General features: G+C 45.6%; 1 protein-coding gene across 1 annotated transcript in view; it reads right to left on the bottom strand.

The window, feature by feature from the left end:
* The window catches only part of QRFPR (pyroglutamylated RFamide peptide receptor), a 45,846-nt gene extending 35,156 nt beyond the window's left edge, over window positions 1-10,690 (bottom strand). The window contains 2 exon segments of the mRNA XM_030565583.1: window positions 10,350-10,503; window positions 10,505-10,690. Coding sequence (XP_030421443.1) covers window positions 10,350-10,503; window positions 10,505-10,690 — 340 coding nt within the window.
* Window positions 10,691-20,776: the final 10,086 nt, after the last annotated feature.

The following is a 20,776-nucleotide window of genomic DNA, read 5'->3' as shown; positions in this document are numbered from 1 at the left end:
TCTCCTCTCTAAATGTAATGGTCACAATATTTTTAATCCATCCTTATATGAAAGTTTTTGCATGCTTTCAATCAGAAACAAGCATCTGAAAATACCAGTCAACTCTGGTATACAGAAAGGGTGAATGATACTACATGAGTTCACTAGTACAAATGCCCATGAAATCACCTTGCATTTAACAGAACAGAGCAGATTATAGATTATCCTCATTCTAGAATAAGGACAATATAAACTACAATATTTTTCTACTAGGGTAGGGGAGGAGATGCATTTGTGTCCATGTCTTTACTTTAAGCTGCATACAAACAATTGCCTAATTTGGAAGTCATATCAACTTCCTCTTTACTTTGAGGTTTTTCAGCTAGCCAAATTCCTATTGTCTATTTATGAAGTCTAACACTGCACTTTCTAATACTGTCAATAGAGTAGGTCCAGTTAACTGAAAAAAAAGGAAGGGAGGGAGATGGAAAAATATTCAGTGCCAAGTCCAATTTTAGGGAACATTCCACTACCAAGCATAGAGAAGTTTCTAATGTCCTGTACATAGGCATGCATCTCTGCTAATGATGCCAGCACTGTGGGGGAAATCTCTTTGCATTACTGTACCAAAAAAGAGGGTGGGGGAGCGGTATTGTATTGTGATTGTACAATTGCTGCAAATGGGACGGCATACTGTCTAATGCAAACTGTCAAACCAAAGAGCAGAAAGCATCCGGTAGCCACCCTAAACACAGACCTGGCTACTAAGTATAACTCTGGTGTCATTCCAGCCTTTTCATGCTATCAGGCCAGTCGAAACTCCTAGGGAGTCTCTCTCCAATAACTTGTTTCTCTCTAAAAGCTTGTCTATAAAGTAAATTCACATCTAATCTTAATCCAAATTTAAAGTTGAGTAGTTACTCCTGATTAATGCCCTGTGTGGACATCTTATTCTGGAATAAGAGCATCCACACAAGATGGTGATCAGGAATACCAACTTCCCATGTAAACAAGTCCTAAGGTCCATGGCAGAGGAGCAGTGTCACTCCCGGAGTCCCTGGCATCTGTAGTGAGGAGACTATCTTGACTGGGAGAGGGGAAATGCTGAGAGAAAGCCTGCAGGGTACCAACTCCAGCACAACCAGGCCTCTTTCACCCTTGCCAGTGCCACCATGCCACAGTATTTAAAGCAATTTTCCATCCACCAACTCCCCCGGGCAGTAGCAGAAAGATACTGCTGAGGGTTCCTAAGCAATTTCGTACAGGAGTAAGTCTTGTGGAATTTTCCCCTATTGGGGGGAAACAGGAGGATCCTCTTTATAATAGAGTTGAACCTGAACTCATCTTTGTTTTGTTCAGATATAATACAACATCACAAACAAGACCAATGTAAATCACCCCTTTCCTTCTACTTCGCTAAGTGTGCAGAGGACTTTGACTAGATAATGTGGGAGGAGGTAATGTACTGAGTTACTGTATGATGACAGGTTTCAGAGGGTAGCCGTGTTAGTCTGTATCAAAAAAAAAACAAAAAAAAAAACAAGTAGTCCCTGTGGCACCTTAGAGACTAACAAATTTATTTGGGCATAAGCTTTTGTGGGCTATAACCCACTTCATCATATTCATGGAGTAGAAAATACAGTAAGCAAGTATAAATATATAGCACATGAAAAGATGAAAGTTACCTTACCAAGTGGGGGGTCAGTGCTAAGAAGGTCAATTCATTTAGGGTGGATGTGGTCATTCCCAGCAGTTGACAAGCAGGTGTGAGTATCAGAGGGGAAATTATTTTTTGTAGTGACCCAGCCACTCAGTGTCTTTATTCAGGCCTAATTTGATGGTGTCAAGTTTGCAAATTAATTCCAGTTCTGCAGTTTCTCATTGAAGTCTGTTTTGAAGTTTTTTTGTCAAAGAATGGCATCTTTTAAATCTGTTATTGAATGTCCAGGGAGATTGAAGTGCTCTCCTACTGGCTTTTGAATGTTCCAATCTGAGATGTCCGATTAGTGTCCATTTATTCTTTGCATAGAGACTGTCAGGTTTGGCCAATGTACATGGAAGAAGGGCATTGCTGGCACATGACAGCATATGTCATATTGGTAGATGTACAGGTGAACAAGCCCCGATGGTGTGGCTGATGTGGTTAGATCCTATGATATTGTTACTTGAATAGATATGTGGACAGAGTTGGCAGCAGGGTTTGTTGCAGGGGTTGGTTCCTGGGTTAGTGTTTCTGTTGTGTAGTTGCTGGTGAGTATTTGCTTCAGGTTGGGGGCTGTCTGTAAGCGAGGACTGGTCTGTCTCCCAAGGTCTGTGAGAGTGAGGGATCGTCCTTCAGGATAGGTTGTAGATCCTTGCTGCGCTGGAGATGTTTTAGTTGGGGGCTGTAGGTGATGGCTAGTGATGTTCTGTTACTTTCTTTGTTGGGCCTGTCCCATAGTAGATGGCTTCTGGGACCCTTCTGGCTCTGTCAATCTGTTTCTTCACTTCCCCAGGTGGGTACTGTAGTTGTAAGAATGCCTGACAGAAATCCTGTAGGTATTTGTCTCTGTCTGAGGTATTGGAGCAAATGCGGTTGTATCTAAGGACTTGGCTGTAGACAATGGATCATGTGATATGGTCTGGGTGAAAGCTGGAGACATGTGAGTAAGTATAGCGGTCAGCAGGTTTCCAGTCTAGGATGGTGTTTATGTGACCATCACTTATTTGTACTGTAGTGTCCAGGAAGTGGATCTCTTCTGTGGACTGGTCCAGGCTGAGGTTGACGGTGGGGTGGAAATTGTTGAAATCCACGTGGAATTCCTCAAGGGTCTACTTTCCATAGGTCCAGATGATGAAGATTTCATCACTGTAGCACAAGTAGAGTAGGCGTGCTTGGTGACAAGAGCTGAGGAAACGTTGTTCTAAGTCAGCCATAAAAATGTTGGCATATTGTGGGGCCATGTGGGTACCCATAGCAGTGCTGCTGACTGAATGTATAAATTGTTTCCTGGAAATTTCCAGGTTGAGGCACCAGATAATTTAAATTGAATCCAGGGATCATTTACACCAACGCCACAACTGTAATCCATCTCCCACAATGTTTTGCAAGTCAAGGTAATTGATAAATTTACCTTTGATAAAGTACTTTTAGTTTAAAGAGCAAAGGTTTTCTAGAAGTGATTGAATTTGCAATTCCAAAGTATAAATTAAACTCACTGCAGGCATCCACTCTCCCATCATCAGAGCTGCACAACTTTACAAGACTCCTGAAGAGGGTCCAAAGTGACGGTGACTATGGTTGAGATGGAGATGTTCCCAGTTACTGATTTTATGGAGTTAATAGCTTTCTGTGACCACTTCACATCATCATGACAAAAGGTGGGCAAATATTCAGCTTCCTGCAGACCACAACTACTGCCATGTGAAACTGAAATCCAAGTTGAAGATGTTGCAATGTCAGATGACAATAGCAGAATCCTTCCCATCTCTGCCAGGATTCAATTGTACTCTCATAATGGGTTAAAATGGGAATTCTTCCACAGTTTCTTAGCACATAGTAGAATGTTTAAAAACAAAAACACACAAAAAAAAACTACATGTCAGGCATTGTAGAGAAAACAGACACTTGGCGATTTAAATTTCTTTTAAACTTATCTTCAGTTCAGTCCTCTATTCCCATCAATCCCTTAGGTCCTTGATACCAGTCATCTCTGTGTTTTTGGGGAACCAGGGCACAGTATCCAGCCTTTTTCACTCTGTCTGATACACCACCACCACCAGCAGCCTCTGCTTAAACCAAAACCCATCAGAGAAAAGACTTGCAGAAAGCAATGAAGAGCAGATGGGAGACAAACCTAGGCCCCTCCTGACAAGGGTGACAAGATTAAGACATCTCCATTAGCATACAAAATGAAGAACAGAGACAACTCCCCTACCTCATCTGCATGAAAGATGGGACAGGCAGACTTCTCCAATTGCATACAGAATGGAGAACAGAGAACCGCACTGAACTCTGGGACCAGAAAAAGCAGAGAAGCACTGCATCATGGGAATCTCTGTTCCAGATGTTAATGAACCTATGCCTGCCCACACCCAGCTCAGCAGTTATCAGACCAATTCTAGTAAGGAATCCTTGATTGATATCCAAAATACTGAAGCAACCTAGTTGCATTGTGAGCTCCCTGGAAGAAAACACTACCCATAGCCAAGAGTGATCTTGCTATTGTCTAGCCTAAAGAAACCCTTGAGTCATCAGTTTACCCACAAACAAATCTAGTGTTCTCCCTTGAACCACTGTATTTTCTCTACAAAAAAAACTACCTATGTTCAAGTAAGTGTTCTGATGCTTAGATCCAAACTATGCATCAGTTCCACTGGGACTCCATTGTCTCCTGATTGATCATGCTGGGGGCCCTGCCTTTCTCCAGCACTCAAGATCCTGAGCTACCACCATCACCTGGGAACCCTGACCAGTTCAAGCCTCATGGAGTGGGTGAGATCCCCCTCTTGATGTGTGTGATGGTGGACTTGATTGAATGGACATTATTGAAAAATTAGACTTACCTAATTTTTGTGTAACTTTGAGACTGGCAGGGGAGTTGCCTTCTTTCTAACATTTAAGAGCCACATAGTAAAGACCCCCATGGGGGAACAGAACATGGGTGCAAATAGGCTGAAGTTTCACAAGATGCATGCCAAAGAGCCACACATGACTTTAGTGATATCATTTGGCAACAAACTCCATAGAACAATTGTGCAATGAGAAAAAAGTATTTCCTCTTATCAGTTTTAAGCAATTACCTTTCGATTTCATTGAACATCTCCTTATTCTGTACTGTGAGAAAGGGTAAATAGAAGTACCTGATTTATCTTCTCTAGAGCAGGTAGCCTCTATCATGTCCCCTCTTGTTCACCTTGGACAAGATTCACAAAGGGATTTAGGTACCTAATTGCCACTCAGAGGTGAAGTACAACTGTTGATAGTGGGGGGCACAATTTAAAGGTTCTGGTAGGAACCTGGCAGCAGAGGCAATGCATGGGCAACGTATGCCATATTGCCCCATGGGCTGCAGCCTGACCTCACAGTCACTCACTCCATTTTCTTCAGTGCAATGCAGAACAGCTTCCCAGCACATCCCAGCTCAGAGCCAGCTCCCAGCCTGTCCCACCAGCCTTTGGCCACAGGATCTGAGCCTTCCCCCCACCCACCCAGCTCTATTCCTGGCTCCATGATAGACTCTGTGAGCTTGGACAAGGCAACTGGGCCCAGTTCTCAGGGTTGCAGGTGCAGCCCCTGAACACACATACCCGCACAGCTGCATAAAGTTAAATACTAGGCCTCCCCCTCTCTATAATGAGAAATCTCCACCCCGCTCCCTGTGGTATGCTGCAGCTTGTAAAGCACTTTGAGACCCCTGGAGAGATGTTCAGTACTGGGTTTACCATGGTGCCAGGCCCAGAGTCAGAAGGAGCCCCAGTGTCTGGACTTGCTGCTCCAGCCCAATCCCCCGGCACAAAGCTGCCCCCGCCCCTGCTCCGTTGCCCACCCCCGCTTCTTCCCATCCCTAGTCACTCCTTCCCCCCAAGCCTCCTCCCATGAGCTACGTATCCAGGGGACTGCAGCAGGGGTCAGGCCCACCCTGCACTCACAGGACGGTGGGAAGTGGAGCAGCGACCCCGGCCCCAGCCCACTCCACTCCGCTGGCTCCCAGATGCACCACGGGTGAGTGCTGGGGGGTGGTTCCCCTCTTCCCCTAATGTCAGGGGAGCAGAGCAGAGTGCACTCGGGCTGGGGCCGGGTCACTCCACTTCCCGCCACCCTATGAGTGCGGGGTCGGGCCCGCCCTGCAATCACCGGGGTGGCAGGAAGTGGAGGAGCGAACCCAGCCCCAACCCGCTCCACTCCACCAGCTTGTGCTGGAGGTGGTGGTTTCCCCCCCTGCCCCAAAGCCTGGAGAGGAGACGAGAGGTGGGGAAGGGGCATGGGATGGCCAGAGAAGGGAATGGGGGTAGGGGGAAGAGGCACAGGGGAAGGAAGGGGGTGGGATGGGGAGGAGATGGAGGCTGTGGGGTAGAGGCATGGGATGGAAAGAAAAGGGGATGGGGAAGCAAGGGGGTAAGGGGAAGGGAAAGGGAAGAGAATGGAGGAAGCAGGGAGGAAAGAAGGGGGGTGGGATGGAAAGGAGACCGAGCGGTGGGGAAGGGCCATGGAATGGGGAAGAGATGGGAAGGAGATGGAGCAATGGGAAGGGGCATGGGATGAGGAGGAGATGGAGCAGTGGGGAAGGGGCATGGGATGGGGAAGGCGGGGGTAGGAGGAAATCTGGAGCCCAGCATGTGGCATCCCTTGGCAGAAGCTGAGGCTCCCCTGTTAGCAGGCCCATTGAACCTTCACCCTGACAAGCCCCACCTCCCCTGCATCTGTACCACCCTAATGAGCCTGCCGAGACACCCTCCCCACTGAGCCCAACACCTACACCTGGATCCCCTGCAGAGTCCCATTGCCCCTGCACATGGAACCCCCAATGAGCTTCTGTGCATCCAGATCTCCCACTGAGCCACCCGCACCCAGATTGCCCCACAAAGAACTCTCTTACCCTCACCTGGATGCTACCACACTAAGTCTCTCTGCACTTGGATGCTGCTGCCAGGCTGAGCCTGCTCACCTGCACCTGGCACAGGGACACAGGGCATCAGGGTGTTTCTGGGGCAGGCCTGGCCCTTGCACTGTGTCAGGGTCAGGTGCAGCCTCACTGCCAAGTCCCTGTCCCAGGGTGGAGTGGGGGGAGGCTGCAGGGTAATGCTCTTTGCTCCTTGGGCTGTGCCCCTCCATCCTTCCCCCACCTTCAGCAGGTAGCTTGGGCTGTCCAGAGCAGGTCATGCCCCTGTGCCCTATCTGTAACCCTCAGCCCCCACAGTCAGAGGCACATGCAGAAGGCCACCCTATCTATGCTACTGGCTATGTACAGACCAGACAAGAGGCACCTCCAGCCCAGGATGGCATTGGTGCCACTGGCAGGGAAGGGAAGGAGCCAGGCTGCACTGGATGGACCCTTCATCACACTCTCCCTGGGCTGGGATTCAGTGTCACTTCCTCCTCCACTCTGAGAGAATCCAACTACCCCTGCAGGTGTCCAGGGGCCAGGGCACAATCCATCCTTAACCCCTTCCTGCCCATGCTGCAGCCAGAGGACAGGAGGCAGCTGGGTTATGCCAGTGGCCAGCAGCAGCCTGGAGGTGTTAGCTGCATTTTTGTGCTGCACAAGCAGGGAGGGATGTCTGCTTTCAGCTGCGGGGCAGAGGAGAGAAAGGATGAGCTCTGGAAAGACATGGGCCAAGGGCAGCCCCTGGGCAGGGCAAAGGGAATGAGGGCAGCAGTCCTCACCAGATGGTTCTGACATTCTAGTGTGAACCCTGGCAGAAATACAGGGGTGCATGTGACCCTACATGAGCGCGCGCGCGCACACACACACACACAGAAAGAGCCTCTGCTGCCATTTAAGACACACCAACACTATTTTTTATGAGAAAGGTTCTCATGAAAAATGGTGTTGGTATGCCTTAAGTGGCAGGAGAGGCACTGACCTAACTTAGGCCTCTACCTCCAAGAAAGGGTTCACAGCCATGAATCCCAAGCAGCAGGAGTAACCTCCTATAGGCCACTTAAGTGAGGGTGACTAGATGTCCTGATATTATTGGGACCAATCCAGTATTAGGGACTTTCCTATATAAGAGAAACTATACTCTTCCTCTCTCCTCCCCCCCCCCCAAAAAAAGTGTCCTGATTTTTCACACTTGCTATCCGGTCACCCTATCTATCCTAAGTACCATTTGAGGGGCTGGACATAAGTCCCACCCGTCTCCTCAGCAATTCCTACTGGCTATCTTGGGTAACTCCCCATTCATGATGCTGGCTTTTATAAGTCCCATTCTTAGGGACTTCTTCACATGCATTGTATAAGGAGCCTAGGGGCCTAACTCAGGTCTGTTGGTTCCCCTAGGCATTAGGGGGCCTAAAAGTTAGTTGTTGCAACAATAAGTCTAAAGATATATCTACACTGCAAAGAAACAACAAAAACAAAACAAAAAAACACAACAGTGAGTACTCAGAGCCTGGATCAAATGATTCCGGCTTACAGGGCTTGTGGCCATAAGGCTAAAAAGCAGTGCAGACATTGCAGCTCAGGTTGGAGCCCAGGCTCTGAAATCCAACATGCATTTCCATTATAATCAGCATCCCTGGCTTGCCATTCATGGCAGAAACATCCCCTTTTATTTCTTCACTTGCAATTGCCAAGATTCAAAGAGCAGAGAGAGAGCATTGAGCCTCTCTCTTCAGAATTGTTGTTTAGTAGCACTAGTGCATCTGCCTGTCCTTTTCTTTAACTTCATGTTTCTCTGCAGTTCTATGTTGTGACAACAATATACACTCTAAATGTCCACTGAACTCAATAGGAGTCTGGCCTGTGTTCCCTCACCCACAAGAGGCAAGTAAATCCTAAAGACAGTGCCTTTGTACACTGCTCTTAACTTTCACATTCAGGTGGTAACATGAAAACTTCCAGAGCCCTGCAGTTTGTGAACATTTATCTATTTCACCCATTCATCATGTTATCTATGTACATCTATCAATGTAAAACAAAAGGAAAGCCATTTATTAAAGAAATTTAGTCTATGAAACACCTTTAAAAACTAAAGACACTTTGTCCTAAAGTATAAATGAGCTGACTTGAAGAGGGGCTTTTCCTCTCCTCATTCTGTCTGGTCAGTGACTTTGACCAGTCCCAAATGAATGGGACATCCTGTAATACAATCAACCAAAGGACCCATTTTTGCTAACAAAGGCAAAAAGGACCTGATTTGAAGCCTATTCATATCAATGGAACTGATTTCAACAAGCTTTGGCTCAGACCTTCTTTTGCACTTGTCAGCACGAATGTATCCTTGGAACAAAAAACTACAGGATACATGTGTCATGTCACCACCATACTACACCAAAAATTCTGTTTACTGCAACTTTCACCAGCATCTCAAGACACAGCTGTTTCAAGCTGAATACAATCTGTTAATTTAGTCCAATGGTGATGTGATCTAGCAGTTCCTGAAACTCTGCAGAATAAGGAGTACACTGAAAATTTAGATTAATGGGTCAGATTTGTAGATTCAGAGCCCTAATCCTAAAATACAATAACAGAGTACAAATGAGTAGGCAAAAGCAACAGCTCTAGAGTGAACCAGGAAAGCTATCTGTTGTGAAAAGAGACTTTCAAAGGTTTGAAGCATCAGTTCGAGCTACGAAAGTAGGAGAGCTTTCACACTAGTAGTGATACCAATGGAGCATTATAAAGTAATGTTGTAAGATCCCCTAGTACAAAAGAAAAGAAAAGAAAAGAAAAGAAAAGAAAAGAAAAGAAAAGAAAAGAAAAGAAAAGAAAAGAAAAGAAAAGAAAAAGGGCTGCCTTTTCACAAGAAGATTGCTACACTCTGCCCTGTCTAGTCAAAACTACCCATGTGTCCTAAAGGAAAAACAAATTTCCCAAGAAAATATAAACCCTAAAAACCAGGTGTTGTGTCAGCAGTTAGGAAGGGAGGCAGCTAAATAAATTCCTGCCTCCTTTTGAGAGACAAGGTGGGTGAGGTAGTATCTTTTACTGGACCAACTTCCTTTTGATGAGAGAGAGAAAGCTCATCTTCCAGAAAAAGACCTGAAGAAGAGCTCTGTGTAAGCTGGCAGGGCTGGCTCCTGGCACTAGCTTAGCAAGCAGGGTGGCACGTTCAGCTATTCGGGGGCAATTGGGCAGAAGGTCCCTCACTCCCACTCGGAACGAAGGACCTCCCGCTGAATTGCCGCAGATCCAGATCCCTGCCTGCTTAGGGCTGCAAAACCCCTGGAGCTGGCCCTGATAAACTGGAAAGCTAATCTCTCTCCCTAAGGGAAGCTAGTCCAATAAAAGTTATCACCTCACCCTCCTTGTCTCTCTAATATCCTGGGACCAACACACCTCTACAAGTAAACTGCAGGTCACCTGTTGACTCATTCCCTACGCAAAAGGCATTTGCAAGTTGCTTTAAAGATGAGAAGTGCCAAATAGTAGCATTTTCCCGGGGTGATACAGCCCACCTCCTTAGTCCTGTGGGACCAAAGCGTCATTTCCCACCCGCATCCCCCGCTCTGTTCCAGATATCTGTTGCAGCCAGGTGTGCTTGATGGGACAGGAGCAAGCCCAGCAAGCAAGGGAGTGGGGGAAAGAGAGATGCGAATTCCCGGGGGCCCCGTCCAGGAATGAGAGGGAAGGAGGGAGCAGAGGCAGGGCTCTCCGTGCAGGAGGGGCTGGCTCCATCCAGAGATCCCCGGCCGGCTAGAGGCGGGAGCAGGGGGGCGTACTCACCCCCCAGCCAGTTCGAGGAAATGTTCTGGAGCATGGTGACGGGCACGCAGAAGAAGGCGATGAGCAGGTCGCTGAGCGCCAGGGAGCAGATGAAGATGTTGGTGACGGTCCTCATGGCTTTCCTGCGGGTCACCAGTAGAGCACCCAGGCAGTTTGCCGAAGAGCGCCAGGGCGAAGATGAGCACGCAGACGAGCACGAAGGCCAGCTTGGTGCGGCCGGGCAGCTCCGGGACGTAGACCAGCGGCTGCAGCCCGTAGAGCGCGATGAACTGCTCCCGGGTCACGTTATTCTCCCGCAGCAGCCGGGCGAACTGCTCCGGGGTGATGTTCAGGGACTGCATGGCCGCGGCCTCCGGGGCGCTGCTCTCCGCCCAGCCAGCCTCTCCAGGGAGCGTCCGGCCGCTGGGCACAGCGCGGGGCTGCCCGCCCCTGCCAGGCTCTCCAGGCACTAGGGCTGGTGCGCTGAAGGGCTCTGCATGGCCAGTACTCCTGCAGGCTAGGGGGCTGCCTTAGCCACTCAGCCGGGGGGGCGCGGGGAGTACCCTACCAGGTCCAAGAACAATTGAAAATACTCCCGAGTTGAGGCCGCTGTTACTAGGAAAGAAAGAAACTAATGCGAACCAGGGGAAAGAATGGAAGAGTGACATTGACAAGAGGGCGACGGCTCCCACTAGTTCCTGGTCCTTGTTTTGAATGTAGCCCAAAATCTGGGGGCAACCTGAACCCTTTAACGAGCTAGGGGGCGGCCACAGCAGAGGAGAAAATCCAGCCTGAAGCTGAAAGTTTCCAGCCAAACTGAAGTGTAAGCAGCGCCGGCTGGGGCTTTATCTGGGGTATCAGCCAATCAGTGCACTATTGATCGTTGCACATCCCCGTGGTTAAAGGCTTTAAAACACTGTGCAATACCCTCAATAAAAAATAGCCACTTACCTGATCCCCCCATAGGGTGGTTCCTTGCTCCAGTGCAGTCCCATGGCTGGGACTTCACAAACTGCACAACCCCCTTTACCGTTTGAAACAGTCACTAGTCTGTACGAATCTCAACGCTGGTCCTGGAACCCAGACAATGCAATGCCCTATTTTTCAATATCGTCCGAGAATGTCTCAGTGTTCTTCTCTCCTCCACCCCCATTTCTCATTTCCTTTTTTTCGTTTCAGTAGAAGACTAAAAAAAATTTTTTAAGTGCATCTAGGTAAGTGAAAGCTTCATTTGTTACCATTAGATCATGGAGATTTATATGATAGAGTTGCCTCTCCCCAGAGAAGAGCTACCAGCTGGAGTGTCCTCTACTCATATAAAACACTTAACAGTACAAATACACAAAACAAGGCTTGAGATTTTCAAAAGGAGTCAGTGACAGCTCTGATTCTATTATGAGTGGAATATAAAATGGGATTTAAGTGTGGACCCTCAGCGCAGGAATGGATTTCATCCCAACTGAATAATATATTTTGTATGTTGTTTCCATGTAACAAAGGTCTTAAAATAACCTAAACCTTATAATAAATAAATAGTATAAGCTTTATCTACATGGCGATCTTAGCCTCTATGGCACCTACTCCAGTCTAAAACTTTAATGTTGACACAATTTCAAACCAGAGTAAGCTATTCTAATGCATGTTGAGTGGCAGACTATGTCTGCACTGAGGTTTGTACTGACACAGCAATGGAAATCCTAGTATAGACAAGGGCCTAGTATCTGGATTTAAAACTAGAGTTCCAGATAGACATGACTGAGGGCATTGTTGGATTCCATGTTTATTTTCACGCACTGAAAGCATGCCACATTCACTCAAAATATCCTAATCAAAAGAGGATTTTCCCAACTTTCAGCCATGCAAACCCACCTTGTGATCTGAACATCAGAAAGTTTTCTGACACATACATCATCCCTAGTAATACTTAAAGATTTTGCCATCAGGAATTAGTTGATAGTTTTGCTAGACATAATAGAATATAGCCCAATCTTCCTTGGCACTGCTGTGCTAACTTTTGTAGCAATAACTTTCCTCTCCATCAGTAACAGTAGTAAAATATCAAACATAAGGGACCTATAAGGAGCAGCAATGTTAAGGGTAAAGATACTGGTCACTTTGCTGACTACACTGCCATAGTTTCAGTTCTGTAACTATGACAGCATCATTAAAAGTAATGAATAACAGTCAGCTTTTTGTTTCTGATCAATTCTTTGGAATTGTACTAAAAAAAAATCTTAGCAGAAGCACTCTGTTCATTATGTGCCTGATAGGTGGTTTCAAAAGAAAAATCTAGAATAAATAGTACTTCCAGGCAGTAAATTTCTAATAACTATTCTTAGCACTAATAAACACAATTTGACTTGTGTTGTTACGGCTGATGGGTGACCGATAGAGCGAGATCATTTCATAAGCAGGAGTAACTATTAATGTTATTTATGTGTGTCCAATAGCACCCACAGACACCGTCTGCACACAGAGGAAAGGACAGGCCCTGTCCCAAAGAATACTCATGGGGAGATTAGAAATTCAGCAGTTGCTCCTGGGGCAGTGGTGTAGAGTTCCCCCTACCCCATGTACAAACAAGAGATTCAGGCTCCATAATCAACAGATCTCCTGAGATCCACAGATGCCTAGGCCATCTATCTACATGGAGTTTATCACAATATTTTTCAGAGGAGTAAACACTGAGTCAGAGAGAGTGAGACTGTCCCATAGCCTACTGATCTGGTAAGTATGCTCTAGTGGTCCCTACAAATTGCCTACCAGATCGGGCCCTGCAGACAGGTAAGCAGGGGAATGCCTAGTTTGAGAACCCTGCAAGGGGTCGGGCATGAGCTGCTTGGCAGCATCAGGACTTAGGCAGCTTTGCATGAAATTTTAAGGGAGTTTGCCAGCAGTAGCTTAGACCGCTACAGGCAGAAGATGAGCAGAGGTCTTGAGGATCAAAATTTTGAACTTAAAGTGGTAGTTAAGCATTTAAATCCCCTTGTGGATGTAGCCCTTTGTTTCTTGGATGTAATGACTGGGTCTGATCCAAAGCCCACTGAAGTCAATGCAAGTATTTCAACTACTTTGGTTCTGATTCAGCAAAGCACATGCTTAACTTGAATCATGAGTATTCCCATGATTTAATGAGGACTACACACATGCTTAAATGTTGCACATGTTTATGTGCTTTGCTGAATAGTGGCCTACAAGTGCAAAATACTATACACTATTTATAAAAGTTAGATAAAAATATTAACAGAAAATTGATTCCACATTAACAGAAGCGTTTGCTCTATAATGTGTTTTTAATCTGCCTCAGTTCTAATACACACATTGCTACATCTCTGAAAGGTCAGAAGTTTAATTCAGGCATCCAGAGATAAGTGGGAGCAGAAAATAGGAGAAGGAATTGAAGGGTACAATAGTTGTATGGCTTGAAGTGCTAATGGATTTTTATTCAAACCCCTGACATACTATTGGCATTTTAGCAAAGTGGTATACACTTTCCCCAGCCTCTCTCTCTCTCTTTTCCATTCCTTTCTTTCCTCCAATAACAAGAGCAATTGCTTTTAGATTTCATGTCTCCTGTAAAGAATCAAGTTTAAAGGCAGGTTTCAGGACTTGTACTTTTTTTATAGAAGAAATTAAAGCCTAAAGGGAGATCAAATCTTCTGTGAATCAGTGTTAAATGTAGTGACCAGGTGTGTGTATATTAAAGGGGGGGGGTTGTATCATTTAATTATTATTGTTTAGATTGGAAAGTGTCTGGCACACAGTAGCTGCAAACACAAATGAACACCGTTCCTGATCCAAATGATATACAATATTTAAATATTACTGTGGCCATTCCTTTTATGCCTATTTTTCTGTTGTATTACTGTGATTACTTGCTGTTGAAAATAATGTAAATGTTCAGTTTAAAATAGCAATAATAGGCAGTACATCTGAAAATTTATAATTCACATATTCCAAACAATATACTCTGAGCCTGAAGCTGGAGGGCCAGATTTTCAGTAGATCATAAAGATATGCCATTACATTTGGTGGATGTAGCCATCTGAGCACACAAAGCAAGTAAATGTGCAGGTGATGTTTGGCTTGTGCATTTATCCATTTGGGGGGTGTCATAAACAGATAGCTAAGGGTTAATGTCTTTCACCTGTAAAGGGTTAACAAGCAACACCTGACCAGAGGACCAATCAGGAGACAAGATACTTTCAACTCTGGGTGGAGGGAAGCTTGTGTGTGTGTGTTCATTCTCTCTGGGATCTGAGAGTGACCGGATGTACTACAGGCTCTAATTTTCCATTCAAGTAGTAAGTGCAAGTAGAAAGGCGGTTTGGTCTTTTTAATTGGTTTTCTTTATTTGAAAATGTGTATCTGGCTGGTAGAGGTCTAATGTGCATTTGGCTGGAAGTATGTTAAATTGTATTTCTGCTGGAGGAGGTTTTTCTTTCTAGTGTCTATAAGCTGAAAAACCCTGTAACTTTTACCATCTAAATTACAGAGACAACTTTCATTTTTTTTTCTTTTTATTAAAATTTTTGCTTTTAAGACCTGTCTGATTTTTTCCCTTGTTCAGGCTCAAAGGAACTGAGTCTGTACTCACCAGGGAATTGGAGGGGAAAAGGGAGAAGGAGGAGTGGGGAAGGAAAGGTGAATTTCCTCTGCATTTTAGATTCACAGAGCTCAAATCTGTCTCTCTCTCCAGGAGCCCAGGGAGGGAACACCTGGAGGGGAAGAGAAGGGGGGGGGGTGGAAACAAACCTAATTTCTCTGTGTTGTGATTCAAGGAGTTTGAATCACAGTGATCTTCCAGGGTAACCCCGGGAGGGAAAGCCTAGGAGAGGCACTGGTGAGGGAAAGAGTTTACTTTCTTTGTGTTAAGATCCAGGGGGTCTGGGTCTTGGGGGGGTCCCCCGAACAAGGTTTTGGGGGGACCAGAGTTTATCAGGCACTCCAAGTCCTGATTGGTGGCAGCTTATCAGATCTAAGATGGTAATTAAGCTTAGAGAAATTCATGCTAGTACCCCAATTTTTTGGACTCTAAGGTTCAGACTGGGGAAAGATACCATGACAGGGAGTATGTATGTGGGGTTTGTATAAATATTTTTCCTATCTATGGACATTATAAAAATCAATAAGCCAAACTAAAATTACTGATCAGTATTTTAATATGATAATTACACCAGGGATAAATGTGGTCCAATTACAAAATGACAATATTGGACCTGATGCAAAGTCAATGACTCCTGTGGACTTCACTGGACTTTATTGTACAAAAGACCTGATTTAGATAGGCACAATGTTGTCTAGCAATTAGAGGAGGCAATGGGGTTTCTGGATCACTGAGTTTTCTTTCCAGCTCTGTCACTGACTTGCTGTGTGACCATAGCATGTTCTCTGATCCTGTTTCCCTCTCTATGAAATGAGTATAAAAATGTTAACACAGAAGCTAGTCTTCACTGTGGCACTGTGCCCCATATTCTTTATAGAGATAGTTATGATGTGATTATGGCATAACTAAAAGATGTTTTATGCAAGATGGGTCATGTGCAGGGCCAGTGCAACCATTTAGGCGACCTAGGTGGTCACTTAGGGCACTGGGATTTGGGGGGGGGCATCACTTTCTTCAGCAGAGACTGCAGCGGCCGGATCTTCGGCCGCCCCGGACGCTGCCGGCACTTAGGCGGAGGGAGCTGGGGCAAGGGAGTGTGAGGAGGGCCACCTGAAGCAAGTAAGGGGTGGGGGCCGCACGCAGGGGAACTCCCCGCCCCAGCTCACACCTGCCTCACCTCCTCCCCGAGCGTGCCATGCTGCTTCACTTCTCCCGCCTCCAGGCTTTGCAGCACCTAAGCTGATTTCTCTCGCCTCCCAGGCTTGCGGTGCCAGTGAAGCAGCCACGGTGTGCTCGGGGTGCTCGTGTGTGGAGCAGGGGTTGAGCTGGGTGCCTCATGGTGGAGGGGGGGAGCTGCCACGGGGAGAGGAGCACCTCAGGGGAGCGGGCATGAGTAGGAGGAAGGAGGGCGCAAGGTGGAAGTTTCGCCTAGGGCACAAAACATCCTTGCACCGGCCCTGGGCATGTGAGGTATGATTGGAAAGGTGATTATCCTATTTGCATGTATCATTTATGTATCTGAAGTTAGGAATATTGACTATGTATCAATTACTAAAGTGTTTACACCTGGGGAATGCCCACCAGAGAGTAGGCATTCAGCCTGGATGGGCCATTAGGAAGGATAATAGAACTTTGAAGATGCTAATCTCCCACCTTCCTGAGAAGCTTCCTGGGATGCTGCTTGAACACAGCAGGGTCATGTGATCATGTAACCTAATACTGGACACCATCTTGGACTGCTGGTATTTTTCCACAGGCAGGGGGTGGGCATCAAGCTGGGAAACAAAGGATTCCCTCCATATATAAGTCCTATTTAAGGCTAGGAAGTGAGTTAATCAGGGTCAATTCTTCACTGAATCCCCACCCAAGATGACTGCTAAAAACACCTAAGGCTGAACTGGGGAACAGCTGGACCCAGACTAGAACGTATCTGGCATGTGAAGGGAATATCTGGAATTCTAAGCCACAAGCAAAAGAAGTTTGTCTTCAAGAATCTCTGCAACCTGCTTAAAACAATATTTAGGATGAGAAATCACTACTTGTAGCCAGTTTCTTTAAGTGTATTAAGCTTCGTTTGTGTGTTTGCTTTATTTGCTCAGTAATCTACTTTGATCTGTTTGCTATCCCTTAAAATCTATCCATTGAAGTTAATAAACTTGCTTTGTTTTCTAAAACCCAGTTTGTGCAATTCATAACAGGGAGGGGGGACAAAAAGCTGTACATATCTTCCTCCACCCTGAGCAAGAAAGCAAATTTCATGAGCTTACACTGTACAGATCTCGGTGCAGTGCAAGACCATACAATTTTGGGTTTACACTCGAGGGGATGTGCACCTGAGTGCTGGACGCTCCCCCAGCTGATTTGTGTCTGTGTCTGTCTTTCTGCAGCTGGGTGTGTCCCTACCTGTGTGTGTGTGTATGCATACGTGAGTGTGTGTGTGTACGTGCTGGAGGAAGCTTGAGGGCCTGGCTCAACAGGACAGGGTGAGGGAGCCCTGGCTGATGGAAAGGATGGGCTCAGTGGGACCCCAGTATAGCAAGTAGCACCCTGGAGTGGGGGACAACCTGTCACATCCATTATTCCTCTTTTTTTTTTTAATTGAGTCCCATCTCCTTCATCGTGAGCATCAACCACCATCTGCCCTCTGATGCTGCGTATAGTTAGATCATGTCAAAGCAGCGGGAAGTTGCCATGGCTCTGTCGGTTTCACAGCTGCCCACATAGCTTTTAATAGCAGCAGCTAAAGTTCCTGTTGTTGTCAATTTCCCTGCTGTACCATGAGAGAGCAGAAGCTCAGAAATTGTCTTCAGCTTCAAGATGACAGCACCACCTTTGTTTTCATATTCTAGGGCTATAATACTGTCCTTTGCAACCAAATGGGCTCTTTATTTTTTGAGGCCTTTTTTTGTTTTGTAGAAGTTGGTGGCTTAAATGCTCCCTCCTGTGCCAGAGACTGTTACCTACTTTCCCTGATGAGTAATTTTTCGAGTCCTCTTTATGACCCTCCATAGACTCATAGACTCTAGGACTGGAAGGGACCTCGAGAGGTCATCGAGTCCAGTCCCCTGCCCTCATGGCAGGACCAAATACTGTCTAAACCATCCCTAATAGACATTTATCTAACCTACTCTTAAATATCTCCAGCGATGGAGATTCCCAAACTTCCCTAGGCAATCTATTCCCAGTGTTTAACTACCCTGACAGTTAGGAACTTTTTCCTAATGTCCAACCTAAATCTCCCTTGCTGCAGTTTAAGCCCATTGCTTCTTGTTCTATCATTGGAGGCTAAGGTGAACAAGTTTTCTCCCTCCTCCTGATGACACCCTTTTAGATACCTGAAAACTGATATCAGGTCCCCTCTCAGTCTTCTCTTTTCCAAACTAAATAAATCCAATTCCTTCAGCCTTCCTTCATAGGTCATGTTCTCAAGACCTTTAATCATTCTTGTTGCTCTTCTCTGGACCCTCTCCAATTTCTCCACTCTTTCTTGAATGCGGTGCCCAGAACTGGACACAATACTCCAGTTGAGGCCTAACCAGCGCAGAGTAAAGCGGAAGAATGACTTCTCGTGTCTTGTTTCACAACACACCTGTTAATGCATCCCAGAATCATGTTTGCTTTTTTTTGCAACAGTATCACACGTTGCACTCATATTAAGCTTGTGGTCCACTATGACCCCTAGATCTCTTTTCTGCCATACTCCTTCCTAGACAGTCTCTTCCCATTCTGTATGTGTGAACCTGATTGTTCCTCCTAAGTGGAGCACTTTGCATTTATCTTTATTGAACTTCATCCTGTTTACCTCAGACCATTTCTCCAATTTTTCCAGATCATTTTGAATTTTGACCCTGTCCTCCAGAGCAGTTGCAATCCCACCCAGTTTGGTATCGTCCGCAAACTTAATAAGCGTACTTTCTATGCCAACATCTAAATCGTTGATGAAGATATTGAACAGAACTGGTCCCAAAACAGACCCCTGCGGAACCCCACTTGTTATACCTTTCCAGCAGGATTGGGAGCCATTAACAACTACTCTCTGAGTACGGTTATCCAGCCAGTTATGCACCCACCTTATAGTAGCCCCATCTAATTGTACTTTCCTAGCCTTATCTATAAGAATATCATGCGAAACTGTATCAAATGCCTTACTAAAGTCTAGGTATATCACATCCACCGCTTCTCCCTTATCCACAAGGCTCGTTATCCTATCAAAGAACGTTATCAGATTAGTTGACACGATTTGTTCTTTACAAATCCATGCTGGCTATTCCCTATCACCTTACCACCTTCCAAGTGTTTGCAGATGATTTCTTTGATTACCTGCTCCATTATCTTCCCTGGCACAGAAGTTAAACTAACTGGTCTGTAGTTTCCTGGGTTGTTTTATTCCCTTTTTATAGATGGGCACTATATTTGCCCCCTTCCAGTCTTCTGGAATCTCCCCCGTCTCCCATGATTTTCCCAAAGATAATAGCTAGAGGCTCAGACTACCTCCTCTATTAACTCCTTGAGTATTCTAGGATGCATTCATCAGGCCCTGTTGACTTGCAGGCATCCAACTTTTCTAAGTGCATTTTTACTTGCTCTTTCCTTATTTTCTCTTCTAAACCTACCTCTTCCCGTAAGCATTCACTATACTAGACATTCCTTCAGACTTCTCAGTGAAGGACCGAAACAAAGAAGTCATTAAGCATCTCTGCATTTTCCAAGTCTCCCGTTACTGTTACCCCCTCCTCACTGAGCAGTGGGCCTACCCTGTCCTTAGTCTTCCTCTTGCTTCTAATGTATGATAAAAAGTCTTCTTGTTTCCTTTATTCCCATAGCTAGTTTGAGTTCATTTGTGCCTTTGCTTTTCTAATCTTGCCTCTGCATTCCTGTGTATTTGCCTATATTCATCCTTCGTGATCTGACCTAGTTTCCATTTTTTATATGCCGCCTTTTTATTTTGTAGGTCACGCAAGATCTCAAGGGTAAGCCAAGGTGGCTTTTTGCCACATTTTCTATCTTTCCTAACCATCGGAATAACTTGCTTCTGGGCCCTTAATAGCGTCCCTTTGAAAAACTGCCAACTTTCCTCAGTTGTTTTTCCCCTCAGGTTTTAATTCCCATGGGACCTTGCCTATCAGCTCTCTGAGCTTACACAAATCCGCCTTCCTGAAATCCATTGTCTCTATTCTGCTGTACTCCTTCTACCCTTCCTTAGAATTGCAAATTCTATGATTTCATGATCACTTTCACCCAAGCTTCCTTCTACTTTTAAATTCTCAACAAGTTCCTCCCTGTTGGTTAAAATCAAGTCTAGAACAGCTTCCCCCCTAGTAGCTTTATCAATTTTCTGAATAAAAAGTTGTCTGCAATGCAGTCCAGGAATTTATTGGATAGTCTGTGCCCGCGGTGTTATTTTCCCAACATATATCTGGATAGTTGAAGTCCCCCATCACCACCAAATCTTGGGCTTTTGGATGATTTTGTTAGTTGTTTGAAAAAAGCCTCATCCACCTCTTCCGCCTGATTAGGTGGCCTGTAGTAGACTCCCAGCACTACATCACCTGTGTTTTTTACCCCTTTTAGCCTAACCCAGAGACTCTCCACCCTTCCGTCTCCTATGTCCATCTCCACCTCAGTCCAAGTGTGTCATTTTAATATATAAGGCAACACCTCCTCCCTTTTTCCCTGTCTATCCTTCCTGAGCAAACTATACCCATCCACACCAACATTCCAGTCGTGTGTATTATCCCACCAAGTTTCAGTAATGCCAATAATGTCATAGTTGTATTTATTTATTAGCACTTTCCAGTTCTTCCTGCTTATTACCCATACTTCTTGCATGTATAAAGGCATC

The sequence above is a fragment of the Gopherus evgoodei genome, chromosome 5 (genome assembly GCF_007399415.2).
Source record: "Gopherus evgoodei ecotype Sinaloan lineage chromosome 5, rGopEvg1_v1.p, whole genome shotgun sequence".
NCBI classification, from domain to species: domain Eukaryota; kingdom Metazoa; phylum Chordata; order Testudines; family Testudinidae; genus Gopherus; species Gopherus evgoodei.
The sequence above is the reverse complement of the archived record's forward strand: the minus strand, read 5'-3'. Positions and strand labels throughout refer to the sequence as shown.